Source organism: Plectropomus leopardus, chromosome 24, assembly GCF_008729295.1.
Source record: "Plectropomus leopardus isolate mb chromosome 24, YSFRI_Pleo_2.0, whole genome shotgun sequence".
Classification (NCBI taxonomy): Eukaryota; Metazoa; Chordata; class Actinopteri; order Perciformes; family Serranidae; genus Plectropomus; species Plectropomus leopardus.
In genome coordinates, this window is record NC_056486.1 from 5,700,910 (window position 1) to 5,721,125 (window position 20,216).

Below are 20,216 nucleotides of genomic sequence, written 5' to 3' on the forward strand. Positions count from 1 at the left end.
TTTTTTTTATTCCATTATCTCAAGATCAAAACTTAATTGTTTTATTATATTAAGAAAAGCTTTTTTGTGATAATTGCAAAATCTGTTTCAATAAGGGGCTGTGCATATATCGAATATATATAATGAATGTGAGTGATTCTTGTGTTAAATGGATGTTCACTTAAATTAGAAATGTAATATAATAATTATGGAAAAAAGTCAAAAGGCTCAAAAATGAATAATGAACTTGGCTATTACATCATTGGTCTTAAATTTAATTTGATGTGGCATTAAATAAGTCTTGAACACGCTTGATTGAAGTTGCAGGAACTCATGATATAAAAAAAAAATGTATAGAGTCTACACACTGAAAGCCAACTACTTAGCCAATATGAAATAATTAACAAATAAAAATGCATCAATAAAGCAGGAGAAATTTGATAGATTTATGTAAATAGAGATATGTCTTTATAAAACTGGTCTTGCAGAGTGCAACTGTATTTAATCATATAATTAATAAATTATCAATTTTGCATTTAAAGAATGCTGCAGATTTTTAGCAGCACGTGCACACAATGGCCACCAGGCCTCGCGCTTTCGTCCAGTTTGCCGCCAGCTTTCGCCGAGGAAGAAATGAGTGTTTGAAACGCTGCAGCAGGAAACTCAACTCAGTTCAGTCGAGTTAAATTTGAGGACCTTTCTGCTCCAGTCTCACTTTACCTGTAAAACGGAGAGCTCACTTTGTCTTCTGTGGACCTTTATTTGTCAGCGGGTAAGTTTAATGTCTTTTAATGTGAAAAAAGTTGCAGCGAAATTAGTTAAAAAGACTGGGGATCGTTGTAGTAGTGTACTTTTTTGTTTTTGTTACTTAATTAAGGAATTTCAACGGTTAAATTAGTTTGAGTTTTCACGGCGAAGCTCGTAATGACCTATGAAAATTGAGATATACTAAAAAATAATTTCACTCAAGTGAATGTGATTTTATTTTCTAACACTGACACTATTTTAGTTGCACGCTTTTTTTCTTGCTGTGCCCTCGCTGTGAGAAAGCCACTTTCACTGTATATTTCGGGCCAAATTCTCATGCTGTAAAAAAAATTGTAGAAAAAAGTAAACTTTGGCATTGAAATAAATTCCAATAAAAAATAAAACAGACTTGATTTTTATTTTATTTGATTTTTTTTCATTTTATTTGCTTTTTTTTTTTTTACATCATGTCACTCTTTCTTGTGACAATATTTCTTCATGAGAAGAGTTTGAAAAGAGATAAATCCAAATGATCGAAAAAAGTACCAGGAATTTATTCAATACCAAATCTTATTTTTACTGCCAGGACTTACTGTCCTGATTGTACCTCCATATATATAAATAAGTGTGTGCGTGTGTGTGTGTATGTGTAAATGTATATATATATGTGTGTGTGTGTGTGTGTTTGGCATTTTAACCATTTATTTTCATGTGGTAAACCTGTCAAGAGAAATATTTACAACAACATAAATTGGCTTGATTATGTAAGAAAAAATAACATAAATGTGGAAAAGTTAAGCAGTTTTTTGCTTTCTTTCTCCTGCAACCTGTTTAAGAAATCTCACATCACATCTGTCATTTGGGACTGAACCAGCTGTGGTGAAAATGTCCTGTGCACATCTGGATTCAGGGTCAGTTTTTGGTACCAGGTGGCCAGTCTGGTTTCTTTTGGTGAGCATGAAATATTCAGCTCTCCTAAATGTGACACTTATAACCTCCATGAGGCTGGATTTTCACATTAAAGTCTTGAGAGTTGATGGATTGAATCAGTGAGGTTTTGTAGTGGAAAAGCGGTTTTAACTGTTGCCCAACAGGAGCAGGCAGCATGTTTGAAGCCAGATGTTTGGCACTGTAAAAGAGCTCAAAACACCCATAAAGCTCTGAGGTCTGAACCTGGTCTGTCTTGTGGTTTTCTGGTGGTTTGGTTGAGTCTGATCAAAGGTCGCTTTGTGCCTGATCTTAACCGTTTCCACCTTTTTGTCCAGGATATAGAAAAGAGTAAATTTACAGCAGCATCTGAACACAAACTGCTGGGCTCGGCTCACACACAAACTTACTCATGCTGTGATCACTTAAATACCTCCCCATCACTTCTTGCATCATCATCCAGCCACTGTAATTTGTTTAATTTGTTTGTTTCAGGTATTGATTTTGAAATCTCAAGGCTGACGCAGTCTAGACATTAAAGTGTTGTTTTTTTTGCTGCCGGGTGATTGTGTGTTTACTGGACAGGGTTTGCATGCTGTGCATTAACCTGTAAAACCTCCATTAGACCTCAGGTGATGTTTCCTGAATCAGCAGCAGTTGTGGTTGATGTGTACACATGTATTAAAGGCACAGTTCAGATTTTTGGGAGCGGGGTTATATGAGGTAGCTATTCAGAGACAGTGTGTTACATACAGTAGATGTCTCATCCCCAGTTTGCAGAAAGTTGCTTGAGTCTGACACAGACGCTAAGAAATGTACTGCTGTGGATGGGGGCAGCAAGGAAACATTTTTTAGCCACCAAAAAAAGGCCAGCCAAAAAAATCAACATCAGTTTTAAGCGTTTGCTATATTGAGAGTAATTTTTCTGCTTAATGTTCATGTTCAATGCCACGAGACACCATTGACAAAAACAGTCAATTTAGCTGGCTGAAAACTGGAGCCGCTGTTTGATTATTTGTTATTTCGTGTTATTGTGACTTCGTATTGATTTTACAAAAAAAAACACCATTAAAAAAGTGAAATTGCAGAGCCCCAAAGGTAAAACGATTATTTAAAATGATTTAAAATCACAAAAATAAGTTTGCAGCCTTTACCAGGTGGAGTAGGCAGCGTAGAATAGCAACGTTTTTGGGTTTGACTCAGAAGTGATCAGTCAGGGCTTGTCAAACATTATCCGGGAGGTTATTCCAGGTTTTGTGCTGCATGATGACAAAACACTGCTTCTCTTTGGACAGTCAATAGGCCGTCCCCAGATGTCCTCAGGGTCCTTGAAGGTTCATATGTCACAAGAATGTCAGAGATATATTTGGGCGCTGAGCCACACTGAGAATGATTTATACACCATGATAACATAGCAGAGTAAAAACAAAAAAAACACAATATTTTTTTTCTAAAATGACAGCTGTTGAAGTATAAAATAGCACAAAATGAATATGAAAACACTCTTGATAAAATGTACACGTAAACTTATATTCTTTTTTAAGGCTTTTTTAGGCTTCCATATTTGACTCCAGTCTGCTTCTCCAAACTGGGGGCGTGCCGACTGACATCTACTGTATGTAACACACTGACTGTGGATAAGTACCCAATACAACCCCACCTAACAAAAAAATCATAACTATCCCTTTAACATGGCAACTAAGCTGCAAAAACAGCAATGAGTGTAATCTGTTATGATGCTGAGATGATGCTGTCATTGCTCATGTCATCCTCTGGCTTCATGTTTCCCATGACAGCACTCAGTGTGTCAGTAAGATGCAGCTACGACTGTGCTGACCAACAGCAGCTCAACAAGTCACAACACTGGACAGCTGACGGCGGTACGCCTGCATCACAGCCTCTCCGTTCATACTTAATTTATGGTGTTAATGTGGTAAAGCCACGAGTTAGTTGTAGGTTCAGGTTGTGGCTGGGTTCTCTGACGGTGTTTGTGTTTGCAGCTGGATCCTGGATTGGATGTGATACTGGCTCAGGGTGTGTAACTCAGCATCTGTGTGCGATGTGTGGACCCGCCCTGCCCCTGTGTCTGCTGCTCTGGATCATAGGAGCGAATGTTTCCAAGACGCAAGGTACGTTATGTGTCAGATTAGTGCTTTTTTTGGTTTGTGTGTGAAAGAAAAATCTAACTTCAGAGAGTTTACGTAAAGGTCCAGTGTGTAGGATTTAGGGGGATATATTGGCAGAAATGGAATATGATATAATAAGCATGCGTGTTTAAGTCTTTAATCACCTGAAAATGGGAATTGCAGAGTTTTCTTAACCTTAGAACGAGCTGTTTATATCTATACAAGTAGCGGGTCCTCTTCTACAGAGATTACCATGTTGCTAGAGAAGCCCAGAAGGGACAAACTAAACACTGGCTCTAGATAGTGCCGTTAAGGTTTCAGGTTGTATTTTTTTCACAAATCAAAAACACACATTTTAACCCTTGCCTATAGTGCTGTTTATCAGTCTAGATTGTTTTGGTGTAAGTTGCATAGTGTTGAAGATATCAGCTGGAGACATGTCTGCCTTCTCTTTAAAATTATGGAACTAGATGGCACTTGGCTTGTGGTGCTCAAAGCGCCAAAAAATAAATTTGAAAAACTTAACAGCAATGTCTCTTTGCAGAAATCATGACCTAGTTACTTTCTTTATACTAAACTATGCACACAAAATGTATCACCGTGCAAAAATCTGGCCGTATCAAACTAGCTCCACTTCCATCGGCTGCAACTATAAATTGTTGCTTATACACTGTTGCATCTGTATTAACAATATTATTAATATTGTTGTATAATAGTAAATCAGTCACAGAGGCCATTTTTTCCGCAGACCTCTGATACTTTAAGTATATTTAGATTATAATCTGTATTGTCGGATTTTGAATGAAGAGCTTATATTTATAAGGGTTTTTTTACCTTGTTGTTTTGGTACTGCATGGGATTTAAATGTAATCTTGTCTCTGAACTTAGCTCAGGTCATAGCTCCGGCCAGTCTCAACGCAGAGGCGGGTCGCTCCCTGCTGCTCAGCTGCAACGTCACCACGGAACCAGGCAACAACGTCCGGCAAGTGCGCTGGCTCAACAGACACAGAAAGGTCATCCTGGCGTACGAGCAAAGCGTGCCGATCCGCGTCAGCCACCAAGAACCCAACGTACAGCTCAACACCTCGCACAATGACGCCAGCTACATCACCATCAAGAGGGTGCAACATGATGACGAAGGCTGCTACTTCTGCATCTTTGACATTTTTCCCATTGGCTCAGTGGAAGGCAGGACGTGCATCAGCGTCACTGGTCAGTCTGAGACTTTGGTCACAAGTCAGCTCCACTAAGCAGTTTTCAGTGCAGCTCACATTTGAACCTTTGTTCTTTTTTGCCGCAGAGACAAATTAGGGTCACAGAAGGTGTTTGTTTTTCCTCACTACACCCTTGATGAGACAGGAAGCAGTAGGCTTCAGTTTGAACTGGCAGACCACCCAGCGAGTCTTTCCTGTTAAAACATGCACACGCACACATTTTTATTTCACACAAGCGCCGATCATGTTAAGTTTTCACTGTACGTTTAGATGTCAGCAGAAATAAATCCACGCGCAGCCAACATAAAAAAAATCTTAGTTTTCTCGATATTAACCCCTTGAAACCTGAGCAAATTGGCTTGATTGAGAGGACAATGAGCATCGGAAGAAAAAATGACTCAAAAAGATAGCATGATTTTAATTTTTATTATTACCTGAAAACTAGTTTTAAAAAATTTTAAAAAAAAAAAACAAAAACAATGAAATGACCTGGAAATAATAATAAAAATTGTAAAAAATTTGTTACATAATTTTAAATATATAATTCTGATTCTTATCAATGTAGTTTTTTCTCGTAGACATTTCCCCTAGCATTTTAAGAAGAATTCTCTACAAACTTCCAATTTATTGCAATTTATTGAACTTTTCTGACCGAGTTGCTCATTGCCATTTATACACGTTTTTGAACTAAATCGCATCAATTTTTCAGGTTTCACAGGGTAAATAACATCTCCTTCATCGCAGGTAAAGTGCACCAGGAGGGCAATAAGACCGCGGTGAGCGGGAAGCCGGTCACACTGTCCTGCTGGTACAGCCTCCCCCAGAGAGTGCACCAGGTGCTGTGGAGGAAGACAGCGGAGCAGGGTGACACCACCACTGTGGGCTCCTTCGCCAAACGCGGCCACCAGAGCATAGAGGATCAGTACTTGGGTCGGGTGAGCTTGAGCCGGACACTGGGCGACACCCAGCTGACCATCCAGGCGGTAAAAACGGAGGACGAGGCCTGCTACACCTGCGAGTTTCACACATACCCAGACGGCACCAGAAGTGACATCGCCTGCCTCTCTGTTTATGGTGAGTGTCTGCGTACGAGTGTTTAAAGTAGACCTTTATTTCAATCCTTTAGTTAGACTCTGACATGAAGAAAATGGTGTCCCTTTAAGCTTCTCAAGTGAAGCTATCGCAAATAAATGATTGTGTTTGATGAGGCTATTTTGGAACTTATGGCTGATATAAGGGATTTCCAGGCATTGTTCTAAACCAGTCCCGTAAAGACAGAGCAATGTTGACACATTTCTGTTTATTCCAGCCTCTCATTACTGGAAAAAAAATGTAACCAGGGTTTTTAATAATAAAGGAGACAATCTCCAAGCTCCGAGCTCCCCAGTTCTCTTCACCAAACTGATGATGCCATATAAGGGCTAACCGATCATAATCAGAAAGACAGCAGCCGTCATATTGCCAAAGATTTCCAGATTTAGTATTTAAATGAATACTTCACCCTCCAAATGACTATTCGTATATCAGTTACTCACCCAAGTTACATTGAGTTTGTGAAGAAAACTTTGTATTTCCCACTTGTTTCCGCTGTGACTGAAGAATCCAAAATAAGAGAAAACTCTTAATAAATTTGAAGTCATAGGGGCTCCCATTTAACAACAGCAAAACTATATCAAAACATGTGTTTACAAAAACTCACACAACTTGTGCACTATAATCCAAGTCTCATTTATCAGGTCGTATACTCAGTTTTTTACCATCACATGCATTTTGCTAAAACATTACTATTTAAAGCTGAACTCCTTTGACCAAAACAGCAGGAATTGTGCTTGCTGAACACAGTTTCACAGGAGTTGCTGGTCCACCGCTGCCTTGATCAGTGAGTTTGTTGTAGTTATTGTGTGACTTTGGTGTTTTAAAGGGTTAGTTTGGACTCACGAAAGTAGCACAAACCCTCACTAAAGAAAAACTGATTCCTCTCCATTGACGGACAGTTGTGCAATAGATTTAATGTGTCCCGAATAGTCAATATAAATAAAATGATCATATAGACAATCAAAGTGGCAAAAACTAAACATAGAATGTAAACATATATAAAGCATGGACTTCTACTTACTATACCACAGCATTTATAACCAAAGATAGGTTGGGATTGGCTTCTTCTAGATTGTCCTTTATACAAACACACAAAACTCCACAATAAAAACATCAAAATAACCAATATTAACCAGTGCAGCTCAGGCCGTAAACACTGTACACTTTAGGGATTATTTTCCAGATGATCTTGACTTGGAGATATACTGTAGGTTCAGAGGAAGTGTGTGCAACTGTGTGTGTGTGTCCCAGATATAGCTCTGGAAAAGGAAGCGCTGTGTATAAACAGACCCTGAGGTGAGAGTTTCTAGTGGGTCATTAAACGACGGCACTTCGTGTCCCACGCCAACACTCTCTTTCCCGTCTCAGTGCAGCTACTGTGCCAGAGAGGTGTAAAGCACAAAGAGCGTAACCTTTAAGACGAAGAGGTCGTAGGCAAACGTTCCAGGAGTGTGAGTGGACGTTGATCTTCCTCTGTGTGTGTGTGTTTTTGTGTTTACAGAGGGAGGGGTGTCACTGAGGGGAGAGGGGTGATTAATTTGGGAGAAAGCCCAGGGGGATGAGTGGCTCACTGTTTCCCCAGACACAAGGCCGCAGTGTGTGTGTGTGTGTGTGTGTGTGTGTCCTTCGCCTTGCTCTGCTGAACAAGCTTTGTTTCAACTGACAGGAGATCCAGACACAACCACACAGAGTTCGTAAAAGCTGCTTCGCTTCTGTTTGCTGGCGGCCCGTCCGAGGACAATCTGTGACATTGTGTCCGCGGGAAAAAAGAGATTGACAGGCGATGTGCTCCGTCTCTCCATCTCCATTATAAAGGCAGAGGGACAGATCTGTGCTTTCTGCTGTCTGTGATTGACAGCTGTAGACAAAATACAAAATGTTGCCAGTAGATTATCACAGAAAACAATGCATGCTCAATTTACTGAAGAAAAAAATCAAATATTATTTACAAGCAGTAACTAAACACAATTTTTCTTTCTCCAGTTTTACCCAAACCAGAGGTGACCCATGTGACCTCGTCCTCTGGAGTCACAGAGGCAAACTGCACCACTCAGTCCCGACCTGCAGCGGAGATAATGTGGAACATCGACGGGGAGAACCGAACACTTGGACCGCCCATTTCATCAGCCTACGAGCAGGGCGACGGCACAACAGTAGTGACGAGCACGCTCTTCTTCCAATCAGGGCTGCTCAGTGACCTGTCCGTCAAGTGTATCGTGCACCACCCGGGTTTGGCCAAACCTCTGACAGCGTCTCTCAGCACACACAGTGAGGAGCTTGTGGAACCTGTTTCAGTGGGGTTTTTATTGGATTAATTGCTGTGAGGTTTTTATGGTTGACCAATTAACCCTTTATAATGTAAGCAAATGGGCATAATTTATTTTAAAAACATAGATGGGAGGAAGTGAGCAACTCAACACAACATGGCCCAAAAAAATAGAAATCAGAAAAAAGTAAGTAATTACAAGGAAATTACCTTTAAAGAAGCAAGAAAAAAAAATACAAGAAAATGACCCCCCATAAATAAAGAATGTATCTATGTGTTTTACTTTTAACTATTTTTATTATTATTTAAATGATTGTGAATGTAGTTTTATTGGCATTTTTACTCAGATTTTTGATACATTTCTAATAATCCACCAAACTCACACAATGTCATTTTAAAGCTATTTTTCAGGCCATTTTATTGTCACCTTTTACTAATTTCTAGCAGTTTGCAGGACATTTAGTGCCAAGTTGCTCATTGTCTATTTCCCCATGTTTTCGGAAGAAATCAAACCATTTTGCTGGGGTTTCAATGTTTGCCAGTGGCAGTGCCCGTAAGCATTGTGTTTTTAATTCGTTGCCTCTTTATAGAAACATCCATATTTAAAGCAATGCTGACTGTCACGGCTACAAATATGTCTGTACAGACATTCAAGAATCGATAGTCTATCACATAGTGACAGAAATTACCTTCAGTCGGGGTTTAAACAACATGAAAAAAAGGCATTCACACCCACAGGACTCACATAAAATCACACAGCAGTTCCATAGAACAATAAAAACACGTGTGCAAAGCTACATTAAAAAAAAGTAGTGACTATATTGCCTTGTTTAAAAAGTATATTACAGTGGGAATAAGATATTTCCAATCTTTGGATGCTGAGATGCAGTAGAAAGAAACCTTTTGTTTTCCACATGTGTATTCTCAGCTATTTTAGTCCAGGGTACTTGTGGCTGCTTTGATGGGATCCTGAGTCCTGTAATGTCATACGAGAAGGACTATTTTCCTCATGAGAAAGTCTTTATTCTGCAACCACATCATGTTTAGCCCAGATGTCATAAAACATAAACAGAGCTTTAAATGTATATATGTGTGTGTGTATGCCACAGTGGGTCCAGCCATGGTCGTCCTCCTCTCAGTGTGCGGTGTGGCAGCGGTCCTCCTCCTGTGTCTCTGTGTGTGTCTTTGCAAGTGCTTCATCTGCACCGACGGTGAGTTCGGACTCTGCAGCTTCACTTCCCACAAACGTTTACTGCTTCGAGCCGCATTCACTCATCCTACATGACTCCACAAAATGTATTTCTGTCCACATTTGTTTGGGTGCTGTTCAATTACAATCTGATTTAATCCACCTAGAAGAGACAGCAGTGCTGGTGAAGTCTGCAGCAGCTGTATGCAACATTTGCTTTGCGCTTGTGGTTTTCCAAAGGCATTCTGGGAAGTGCACAGAGTGGTTGCAAAAGACTAAATTACAGCATGTCATCAGAAATAATGCAAATGCAGAGTATGTGAAGGTGGATGTTTTCTTTTGGAGTTCAGGAAAACGTGGGTGAAGAAAATGAGTGAGAGGCACTTGGAACAGACTGACGTTTAACTGAAACAGTGTTTTCAGATACTGGAGTCTTTTCTATGGGCTTTTCTTTTCTTCACTACAGATCTGTCATGGGAGAAAAGCACTCGGCTGATATGCAGCTCATTGTTTGTCTAGTGGCCCATTGCTTTTGCCAAGTTTGTCATTGTAGTGATTATGGTGAAGTATTCACATTTTTTCTGGTTACATAAACATCCTAACACACCAAAACAACCTCTGAGAACTTGAGCCAAGGAAATCCTGAAAAAACACATAAAAGTTGTGCATAAAGCTGCTGTAGGCAAAATTTTTATATAAGCAAAGGATACCGTGACTGTGAGAACATGAAAAGGGTCACTCATTGTGACCAAAAAGACAACTATCACCCAGTTTTGGTGTTCCTTTCAAGTCTATGGAGCATTTCAGAAACTTTCAGCTCATTATTTTGACCTTCTGACCCATTTTTGTTCACTCCCATCGCTCCTATCTGCATTATTTCCAGGCGCATCAGTGAAAAATACTACGCAACCAAACCAGACAAATTTAGCTAGTTTAGTTAGATCTCTATTTCAAATATGCCAAATAAAATAAGAGAACAAAATTAACCCAGTGTAATGAATGGTTACATTTTTTGCCAGAATGATTTAGGAGACAGTATTTACACAGCTGGAATATGCAACAGCTGCTTTCACACATGGAAAATGAGTGCTTCTATAGATGAAAAAAAAGAAAAAAGAAATTATGATAATTGTGATATTGTTCATAATAAAAGCGCTCATTGTCTTTCATGTGTTCCTTTCTAAAAAGGGATGTTTTTTCAACATATAATGGAGATAATCTAACTTTTTCACTGGACAAAAAAGTCAGTTTTAGTCATTAGAAAATTGGTCTTAAACTTAATTCTTAGTGGCTTTAAAAAAACATCTTAATCTTAAATCTACCTTGCCTTAAACTGCAGGAACCCTCTCTTAGGACATGAGGCAAACTTTTTTTGTTTTTAAAGCGTGTGCAGGTGCACCTGACCATGAAATGCGTCGCTTTTCTCTGAAATTACACTGGAAAGTTTGACTCGGGGCTCGCAGTGACTTTCCACACAGAGGTGTTATGCTTACTCGTGTGTCATCAACACTCCCTCGACTCCTGTTATCACCTTTCCCACAATCGTCTTTTTCGGTGTCACGGAAACAGAGCAGTGCCAGCGTATTGTGGCGTGTGGACCTCTGCCCATTTCCCCTTTATCATAAATTTTGTCCCCACCGAGGAGAGGCGGGGAAAGTTATCATGGCACTGACAGAGGCTTTGGCGCTTCAGCCAGCCAAACACAAGTCGTAACGGAAGAAAAACAAAAGTGGGAGCTGGTGAGTCAAGGTCAGGACAGTCCCACGGCGAGACTCGATTTGGGTTTAACGTGGGCTTCATGAGCCAACCAGAGTCATGTGAGAATTTAATGCGTAAATGTAGTTGATGTTTGTACAGTGATGGAATCTAACACATTTACTAAAGTACTGTACTTAAGTATGAATTTGAGGTATTTGTACTTTACTTGATTATTTTTTTCATGCTTCTTTATACTTTTACTTCACTACATTTCAGAAGGAAGTATTGTACTTTTTACTCCACTACATCTATCTGACAGCTTTAGTTACTTCACAAATTAAGATCTTTGGGTACATACATCAACATCATACATCATCATACAACATAGTTTAGAGTATGTAAAATATTATTTCTGTTATAAATTAATTTACCAAACTGTTTATACACATGCAGCTGCATTGTTTAGCTGATTAATCAATCAATTGATTCTCAGAGAATTTTTATAATTTTGAGTTTGGGGAGTTTTCATTTTTTTCATTATTTTGAGGAGTTTCTGATCTTCTTTTTTCCCTTTTTCAGTGATTTTTTTTTGGGCGGGGGGTTCTAGGTTTTGTATCATTTTGATGCTTTGAGATGTTTTTTGTTCTGTTTTTAATAGTTTAGATTTTTAGGGTGTGTTTTTTCTTTGTATAATTTTGAGGTTTGTAATGTTTTTTTTTAATTTTTTATTCAATCATTTTGAGGTTTGAAGATTTGTCTGCATTGGGTACTTTTACTTTTCATACTTTTTCCTGATTTATTTTATTTACTTTTACTCAAGTATCATTCTCAGTGCAGGACTTTTACTTATAATAGAGTATTTTTTACAGTGTGGTATTAGTACTTCTACTTAAGTAAAGGATTTGAATACTTTTCCACCGCTTTATTTTTGACATAAAATGTCACAAATTCTTCCAGAGCAATGAATTTCCTAAACAACAAAGATTAATGAGTTTTCCTTTTTCCTCCATCTCTTCCTTTCCTTTGTTTTCTTGTGCGATAAGAAACAGCACAAGCGCCCGTTTTCCTCCTGTCTTCAAGATGGAAACCCACTGACACATCGCTTCAATTCCTACTTTCTTTGTCACCTCAATATGTCGAGCTCCAAAACCAATAGTCGCCCACATGGGTCGCACACAACAAAGGCCTTAATCATGCTGTTGATTTAAGAGTGTTACTCCCGTCTTCACTCATGAGATGGTTGGGGACAGTCTCTTAAACACTGTACTTGCATGTGATTGATGGTGTTGTTGGACCAGAAGTATCTGTGGGAGATTTTGGACATAGTTCAGCTGCAAAAATAGATTTTTTCTCAGGGAAAAAAGCGCCCTTTTACTCAAGACTTCCCTCATTTCCAACTCCGTGGATCCTGAGCAGAATAACAAGTGGCTGTGCTGATTGTCGTGACGAAGAAACCAGAAGAAAAGACACTCTTTTTCTGTCTAATCCCTCTGACCGTGTGGGGGGGACATTAGGAGCCTAGAGAAGGGCGTAGTGACAAAAAGGAACAGAGCCCAAAGTTGAGTGGCTGCCCAGCTGATAACAACACTCGACTGTACAGACACACACGTACTGTATTTCCAGTCTTGGCTCGGCTGACGTGCCGGGAACACAGGCTTTTACTGTGATGTGATTCAGATTGCAGTTTCAGGGAGGAGAGCTGTGACGCCTCTGTCCTTATGTGGAGCTGACCTCATTAATTTCATCATATTTTTAAGGGCTTTTCTAACTGCATTATACGCAACAACAGCTTCCAGAGACTATTTTGTGAAATCCTATGACGTCATCACAATGTAATGTCTATGAGCAGGAACTTGCAGGAGGAACACTTCTGCAGGTACTTTAAAAAATGAAGTTAAAATTTGTTACTAAATCCTGCTATATCGTTTGGAGTTGAGGGATGAGTTTAGGAGTCTCACAGCCTGGAGAATGAAGCTGCTCTGTAGTCTGGTGGTTTGGCTGCGGATATTTCTGTATCTTTTGCCAGACAGCAGCAGGGTGAACAGACTGTGGCACAGGGCTGGGTGCTGCCTTTCAGTATCATATGAGCTCTGTGCAGACACCTCACTTCACCGATGTCACTGATGCTTCTTCCTCTGGTGGGGATCTGGGCATATGGAGTCTTGTGTCCTGTCGGCTATGCTGCATGTGTATAAACAAGGTTTGCCCATCCCGTGCAACAGCCTGATTGCTGAGTGAGCCTCAATCGCATTTCGTCCACACAATTCTCCTGCAACCGGACATTAGCCAGAAGGCTTGGTAAAGGGACAGCTCTCGGTCAAAGTCGGGTCAGCCTCGCCCTGATGCCGGCTGTCCTCCCTCTCTTCGTCAGGTGCTTTCGTTTCTCCCCTCTGGTCTGACTGGCTGCTCTGTGTAAGCCATCGGTGGAGATCCTCTTGTGTTCTGCTGCATTCAGTCCTTGCTCCTTCTTCTCCATCTCGGCCACTCTGATCTTTAAATCTCGGCCTCTTATCTGTCCCCCGATACGTCTATAAAACAAAAGGTGATTGTGCATTTGCTGTTTTAGCCCTGACTCTGGAACAATCATACCCAATTTATCAGATTTGCTGATTCCTTGGACTGTTTTAAATGCTTTCCAAAAACCCACCTTTATAGGCAAGCCTTCCTATAAAGCGTAGCCATGTGTTATGTTTGTCTTTGTTTTGGTCTTGTCTATCTCTCATTGTACTTAGTTCCATATAGTAATTTAGTGAAACTCACTTATTTATTTTAAGTGTGTGTACATGTGTTTGGGAAGCACTTTGTAACTGTGATTTTAAAAGTGCTATATAAAAAAACCTTTACTTAATTACTCATAATAACAGGGTGAGACTGTCAGCAGCAAAAACAAGCACTAGTTAGTGTTTTAGTTTGATACATTACAGCCTGTTCTGCTCAATATTGGACCGATTTCAAAAACTGTTGTTCCCATTAGTCAGTTTGACACAAAAAACATAAGAAAATAGGGTCCAGGTTGAAAATACTGAAGTGTTCCTTTAATGTAGTTTTTTATTGAAGTGGAGACACAAATCTGTCAAATATTGCAAAACCAAAAATATCTGCATGGCTTAGATACCACCAGAGGTAAGAGGATAAATATGCTTTTTGTGATTTGGGTGAGGTGACCCTTTTAGCTGTTGCTGTAGAGATGAAGACAGATATATTTTATGCAGGACAAAATAAAGCTGCAGCTCAACTGTCTTAATGTTTATTCCACATTATTTTTGTGTGAAAATTCTTGTATGTGTGGCAGCTGTCTGAAATCGAAACTCCATGATGACAAATATTTAAAGTGTGTCTGAGATGCTCAGCTGCAGAGAAACCCGCCGTGGACGGCCTGAAAAGTTGTGATGTCTGCGGCTGAAGCTGAACCGAGAGCCGGCCACAAATAGGCCTTTGTGGTTCTTTTGTATCAGGGGGCGTAATTCAGTCTCTGCATGCTAAAATCATGGCTGGGAAGTTGGGCAGAGGCTTGAGGTTCTTCCAGTAAAATTCTGCTGGTCTATTTGTGTCTGTTTCCATGTTAGTTTTGGTGTGGTCGGGCGGAGATGTACAGACTATAAGGTGCGGTGGTGTCGCAGCAACCGGAAGTTAACCTTTAGATACAAGGCTTTTATTCATGTTTTTAGTGGCACCTTTCAATCTGCAACACCACAGGAAGTGCATGGGAGTGACCGCATCCGGTCATGAGGGCAGAGCTGAGGGCTGAGCTGATTGCTCCTCAGAGATTAGAGGTCAGAAAACATGATATTCAAACATGTTACATGATGAAAGTGACACCTGCTGCTGCCACAACAGTTTCTTTTTCACAGATGTTTTTTGGCGCAGTTCTGATTGATTTTCCAGTTCTCTGTTTTACACTTAAAATGTCACTCTGGCTCTAATTGGCTTTTAGGCCACATGTGTTGCTTCAGCTTCAGTGCTATCGGCTAAAGTGAACCACCGCTGCATAACTCACATTGCTGCCACATGTATGTCAAGGCGTGGCAAGCACTTAATCATGGCTGAGGAATTCCTGCAATGTTTTAATATTTTTGTGGTCTGTCTCGATGCGAGTGGGTGTTTTGGGGGATACAGGCGTGAATGTGCTTGCTGTGTTTATTTTTGCAGTACTGTGTGGGATTTATATCAAGTAAATGCAACCTGTGCCCATGACGTTAGGAAATTTGTGTTCTGAGAAATTGTCTTCACTGGATGCAACTGCAGAGACAGTACTGAAGGAAAATCCATTACAATAATCAATAATCATATATAATAATAATCCAATACATCTGAGAATCAAAATATTATGTTTTCTGATACTGTATTGCTACTTAAAAACACCTTGATCTGTTTTAAATTAACAGCTTAAATGCAAATACTCATGTCAGCGGATCATTTTGTGCAGATAGCAGTTGTTGTAATCTGTCTTCAGCTATTTTTTCTTTTCCACTCCAATGTTAATGTTAAAAATGCGAAAAGAGCAAAATTTCTTTTTTCTTTTATTTGGATAAAATAAGCCAGTTTCTCAGAAACCTGATCTCGGGGAGTGCTCAGTCAGGAAAATGTTGTCACAGCCTGACAGGACATGCAGCCTGCTAAAGGAAGGATTTGTGTCGATCAATGCAAAATGTGAAGAAGTTTTTTGGGACAAAGCTGTACAACTAACTGTGTGTCTCTTTCTGTCCAGACTGATTTGGAGGCCGACGTCACTGCTGCTTTGATGAAGGTCCAGCGGCGTTCTGAGGCTGACCTAGCTGCTCAGCACCGTGCCCTCCAGCTCAGCGTGCACAGGAAGGGAACAGAGCTGTCACAGAGCCGAGCCAACACGGCCGGTTCTGCTCCCATAAGCTGAGAAGATCCCGCAAGTGCAGACACACATTCCTCTTATCATTTACTACAACATGTACAACTAAAACCACTTATTTACTGCTAGATGTCACACTTACAGTAGAAAATATGAGCAGAGGGATTTGGATTTGCATCAGTGTATCTTATGGCATCATGGAGGGCCAGTGGTGCGTGTGTGTGTGTGTGTGTGTGTGTGTGTGTGAATTTTAAGATGTTCAACAGAGTAATAAGTTATATATTTTTAAAAGTTTAGGTTGATATATCTACCTTAAACACAGATTGCTCAGTTGGTTTGAAGTATTTGTGTTATGAAGAGAACTTTAACAAAAATTAATTGATATAATACTGAAATAAATCAATAAGTCATTTATCTGTTGGAGATTTGTCAGATTTGTCAATTCCTATTTAAAAATAACACAAAATAGTCCTTAAACATATTTTACTATATTCTTAAGTAAGCTCCTTAAAGGGTAACTTTGGCATTTTCTAACCTATTTCAAACATATTAGACCCTATTTTCCAAGTTTTTGTGTCTAAATGACTGATTGGAGCAACTAATTTTTTTTAAGTTGGTTCAGTGCTGCAGATGGGGCTGCAGCAAAACGGGCTGCAATTTAGCCACTTGGGGCAATTAAGCAGTGTCAATTTACGTCTACCAGAAGTGCTTGTGTTTGCCACTCCATTTATGATTTAAGTGTCTTACAACATTATGGAAAGGGTCTTGACAGTGGTAGACCTTTTAGTTAAAGAGTAATATTGTTTCTGTTTAACTAGTAACAGCTACAAAGTCGCTATCACCAAACCCACCAGACTACATATATGAAACAGAAATTTTAGCATGTATAGCATATTCACATCTAACCATGTGAATTAAAGGTTTATTTCAGTCAAACCAGCATTATGATTGTTGGAACAGTTAAACCAAGACCGTTTGTGTGAGTTTTATTTTGTTTGTTGACTTTGGATAGATAGATAGATGGATGGATAGATTGGTAGGTTGATTGTCATTGTTCAGGTACAACAAAATTAAGTTCGCAACCATATACATTTAGCAGTAAAAAAAACCCATCACAGTGTGTTTTACGATGATAAAAGTAATGTTTATTAAATGAAGTCTGGTGGGTTCCATAGGTGGACTTTACCATTAGGCAAAACAGGCATTCGCCCAAATGCCCTTCCTGTATTTTTTTGCTAATTTATTACGTTTTTCAAAAAATCCCTTCCCAAAAATAGCATCGGAATGCCTAATTCATCAATAAGCCCCCCCCTTCAGTCGGCACTACATGGACTATTCCAAGATGCGCATCACCGTACTGCGCAGCGCGTATGCGGAAACGATTCCAGCGCGCTGAGAATGAATTCATGTAAACAAAACACGGACAGAGAGACAAACCATGAAGCGAGCTGCGGTTCACAGAAAAAGAAGAAGAGGGAGAAAAAACAGGAGTTTGTAACAAACTTGCCAAAGGTATCTACCTTTTTCAAAGCTGTGTTCACTCTGTCATCAAAGACAGGCCTGAATCTCACTTCCTGCTCCACTGTGACAAATACAACGATTTATTAAAACAATATTTCTCTGAAAAACAATCACCGACATATATCTCCTGGGTTTATCCACTTTCCAAATCTTCAGAAACTGCCTGGGGAGAAAAGTCAGTGTGCAGTTTTAACTGCAAAATATGTGGAATATTATTATAAACGAAGAGAAATAAGCTCCACACTAAATGTTTTATGTAACTAAACAGTATGTATATAATGTGATTAAAATATATTTCTGTAATGTATTTGATAACCTGTTATTTTGCTTTGGCAACAATGTGACAAACATTCATGCCAATAAATCTGATTTGACTTTTAGATCAGAGATCAGTCAGTCAGTATTATATTATATTATTATATGTCTCCATAATTGATCTCTTATTGTCTTGTGTGGTATTCTCACTTCATAGTTGATACAGTAGAACACAAGACCATGATCAACCTACTGCCCCCCTCTGGAAAACCAAGGTAAATTATGACATATTTAAAAGGACATCAGATAGATGGATGCAGGGGCCCCCAAATGACTGCTCACCTGGAGCCCCCAGATGGCTAAGTTTGCCACTGGTGGGTTCAACAATAGCAGTTTCGGGGATGTTGCTGATTTGGTCTGGCTCTGTAGTGATTCTTTCACTGATAACAATCCTGTCAGTGGCAAAAACAAGCATTTACAGTGGATGTAAATTGACGTCACTCAGCTGTCGGCAGGGATTACATCGCAGCCTTATTTGCTCAGCACTGGACCAGTTTCAACTATTTTTGTTCCCATTTGTCACCTTGACAAAATTAGACACAAGAAAATAGGTTAGAAATAAAACCTGGTCCTGATTGGTGCATGGTCATATTCTACAATGTGGAAATCACCAAATAAAATAACCAAAAACTGTTCTAAGTTTGGAAGGAAATGTTGTCTTCATCCCCCCATTACTCACAGCTGTTGGTGTAATGGTAGTAGTGGTATCCCAATGGCTTTTTGGCAAATAGTTGGTAAATGCTTACAAAAAAAGATGGGTCAACCCTGTACACCAGTATAAACCCTCCACCACACCACTGCTCACAACTGAGTGAGAAAATAGATTTTCAGGCCCTTTAAGGTAGCTGAAACTTCATCTGCTGTCTGATTGCTGCTGACCACAAAATAGCCACCACAGGGTGCTATGTCACCTCCATTTGTGGTTGTCACTGAGAAAAACCTTTGTAAACTAGAAAAGAAGGATGATTAAAAGGATGCCAATTCTGAACTACACCTACAAGTTACAGGAAATCAAAAAGAAGCAGGGGGATGGAGGTTAAAATGTAACATTTAGTGAACCATCCCTGCTGTGAGTCACACTGAAATGACGGTTTGAGTGGGAAATAATGAAAGGTTTGTTATTTATAGCTGCTTGCTGTGCGGGACAGAGAGGGGTGGTCGACCTGTGACCTTCATGTGCTTCACACCACCCAAACGATTCCTGTAGCTGTGGATCACTGCCGGTGTTAGACAGAGGTTGTGTGTGGGAAAGTGAAAGAAATTTGGAGTGTGTGTGTTTGCGTGCATGTGCGAGTATGTGTGTGTGTTGTACAGCAACCTACACAGCTGAACTATCGGGAGCACCAGTGTTAGAATTAACTTTTTACCTGGGGAAATATTAATTTAGGCCTACATGGGCTGTGTACAGTTAATTTTGTAGAAAATCTCATTTATCAGGAAAAAAAAAAAATATATATATATATATATATTAAATAAGTAAATCACCACAGATAGATGGTTTTACAGTAAAGTCAAATATCTGTATATCAAGAAGATCCTAAAGATGTTAATAAATGCCTTTGAAGTAAAAAAAAAAAGTATCTATCTGCAGTTTTCTGTGTCAGTTTAATAATCACATCTTCAGTGTTACAGTGTTATTGGACCAGTATTTACCTTTTAAGTACCTGTAAGAAATAGTTTCTTGTGCTGGTGCTGAGATAAATCTGAAGTTAAAAGTGCGTCAGAAATAAAACCAGAAACTTTATCTGCATTTGTTCCACTGCTTATTTTTGTAATCTGTGCTTGGAGATAGTGAGTAAGAATACTAACTCTCTAAAGTAGTTTGGATTCTTTAGACGTTGTTGGGTTGTGATGTATGACGGCTGTGGGTGGTACAATAACCAAAATGTTACACAATGGGAAACTCATTTCCTCCACAGCCCACTCAAGTGACTTTACTGTTTCACTCTCAGACCTTGTGAGTGGCATAACAATGTCGTTGTGCCGTTTTTTTTTTTTTTTTAAATAAAGATCTATGACTAACCAGTGCAAATATTTAAAGCTTAAAATACCCTTAAATTAACATGTCTAGTTCCACAAGTGTTGTTTCAGGTATTCAAGTGAGTCAGTTGTGTGAGTCATGGATAAATTTCAGTTATATGCCAAAATAATGTTTGTAAAATAATCGTTGGCATGAAGTTAAAGCATGAGTTCAAAGGATGCAATTGTTTTTATTGTTCCTTAAAATGTTCAGTCAGTCATTCACAACCAGGAGTATTTCTGCTGTTGCCAAGAGACGTGTGAAGCGATTGTCGAGTAACATAAGCTCAAGCAG

General features: G+C 39.4%; 1 protein-coding gene across 2 annotated transcripts; it reads left to right on the top strand.

The window, feature by feature from the left end:
• The first annotated feature begins 744 nt into the window (after positions 1 to 744).
• LOC121962632 (OX-2 membrane glycoprotein-like) lies at positions 745 to 19,369 on the top strand. 2 transcript variants are annotated; one of them, XM_042512850.1, is made up of 8 exons: positions 745 to 751; positions 3,450 to 3,533; positions 3,654 to 3,782; positions 4,668 to 4,991; positions 5,738 to 6,067; positions 8,072 to 8,356; positions 9,464 to 9,565; positions 15,950 to 19,369. In XM_042512850.1, the coding sequence occupies exons 3-8, from the start codon at positions 3,713 to 3,715 to the stop codon at positions 15,952 to 15,954; spliced, it is 1,116 nt and encodes a 371-aa protein (XP_042368784.1). In that variant the 5' UTR covers positions 745 to 751; positions 3,450 to 3,533; positions 3,654 to 3,712; the 3' UTR covers positions 15,955 to 19,369. The 2 variants fall into 2 exon arrangements, with proteins under 2 accessions (XP_042368784.1, XP_042368783.1); XM_042512849.1 differs by lacking the exon at positions 745 to 751 and adding an exon at positions 3,236 to 3,268.
• Positions 19,370 to 20,216: the final 847 nt, after the last annotated feature.

Excerpts from the sequence above, each read along its gene's own strand:
- LOC121962632 (XM_042512850.1), top strand. The coding sequence starts at position 3,713 with ATGTGTGGACCCGCCCTGCCCCTGTGTCTGCTGCTCTGGATCATAGGA. Across the intron at positions 3,783-4,667 it reads GAATGTTTCCAAGACGCAAG|CTCAGGTCATAGCTCCGGCC; the intron begins GTACGTTATGTG and ends CTCTGAACTTAG. Across the intron at positions 6,068-8,071 it reads CGCCTGCCTCTCTGTTTATG|TTTTACCCAAACCAGAGGTG; the intron begins GTGAGTGTCTGC and ends TTCTTTCTCCAG.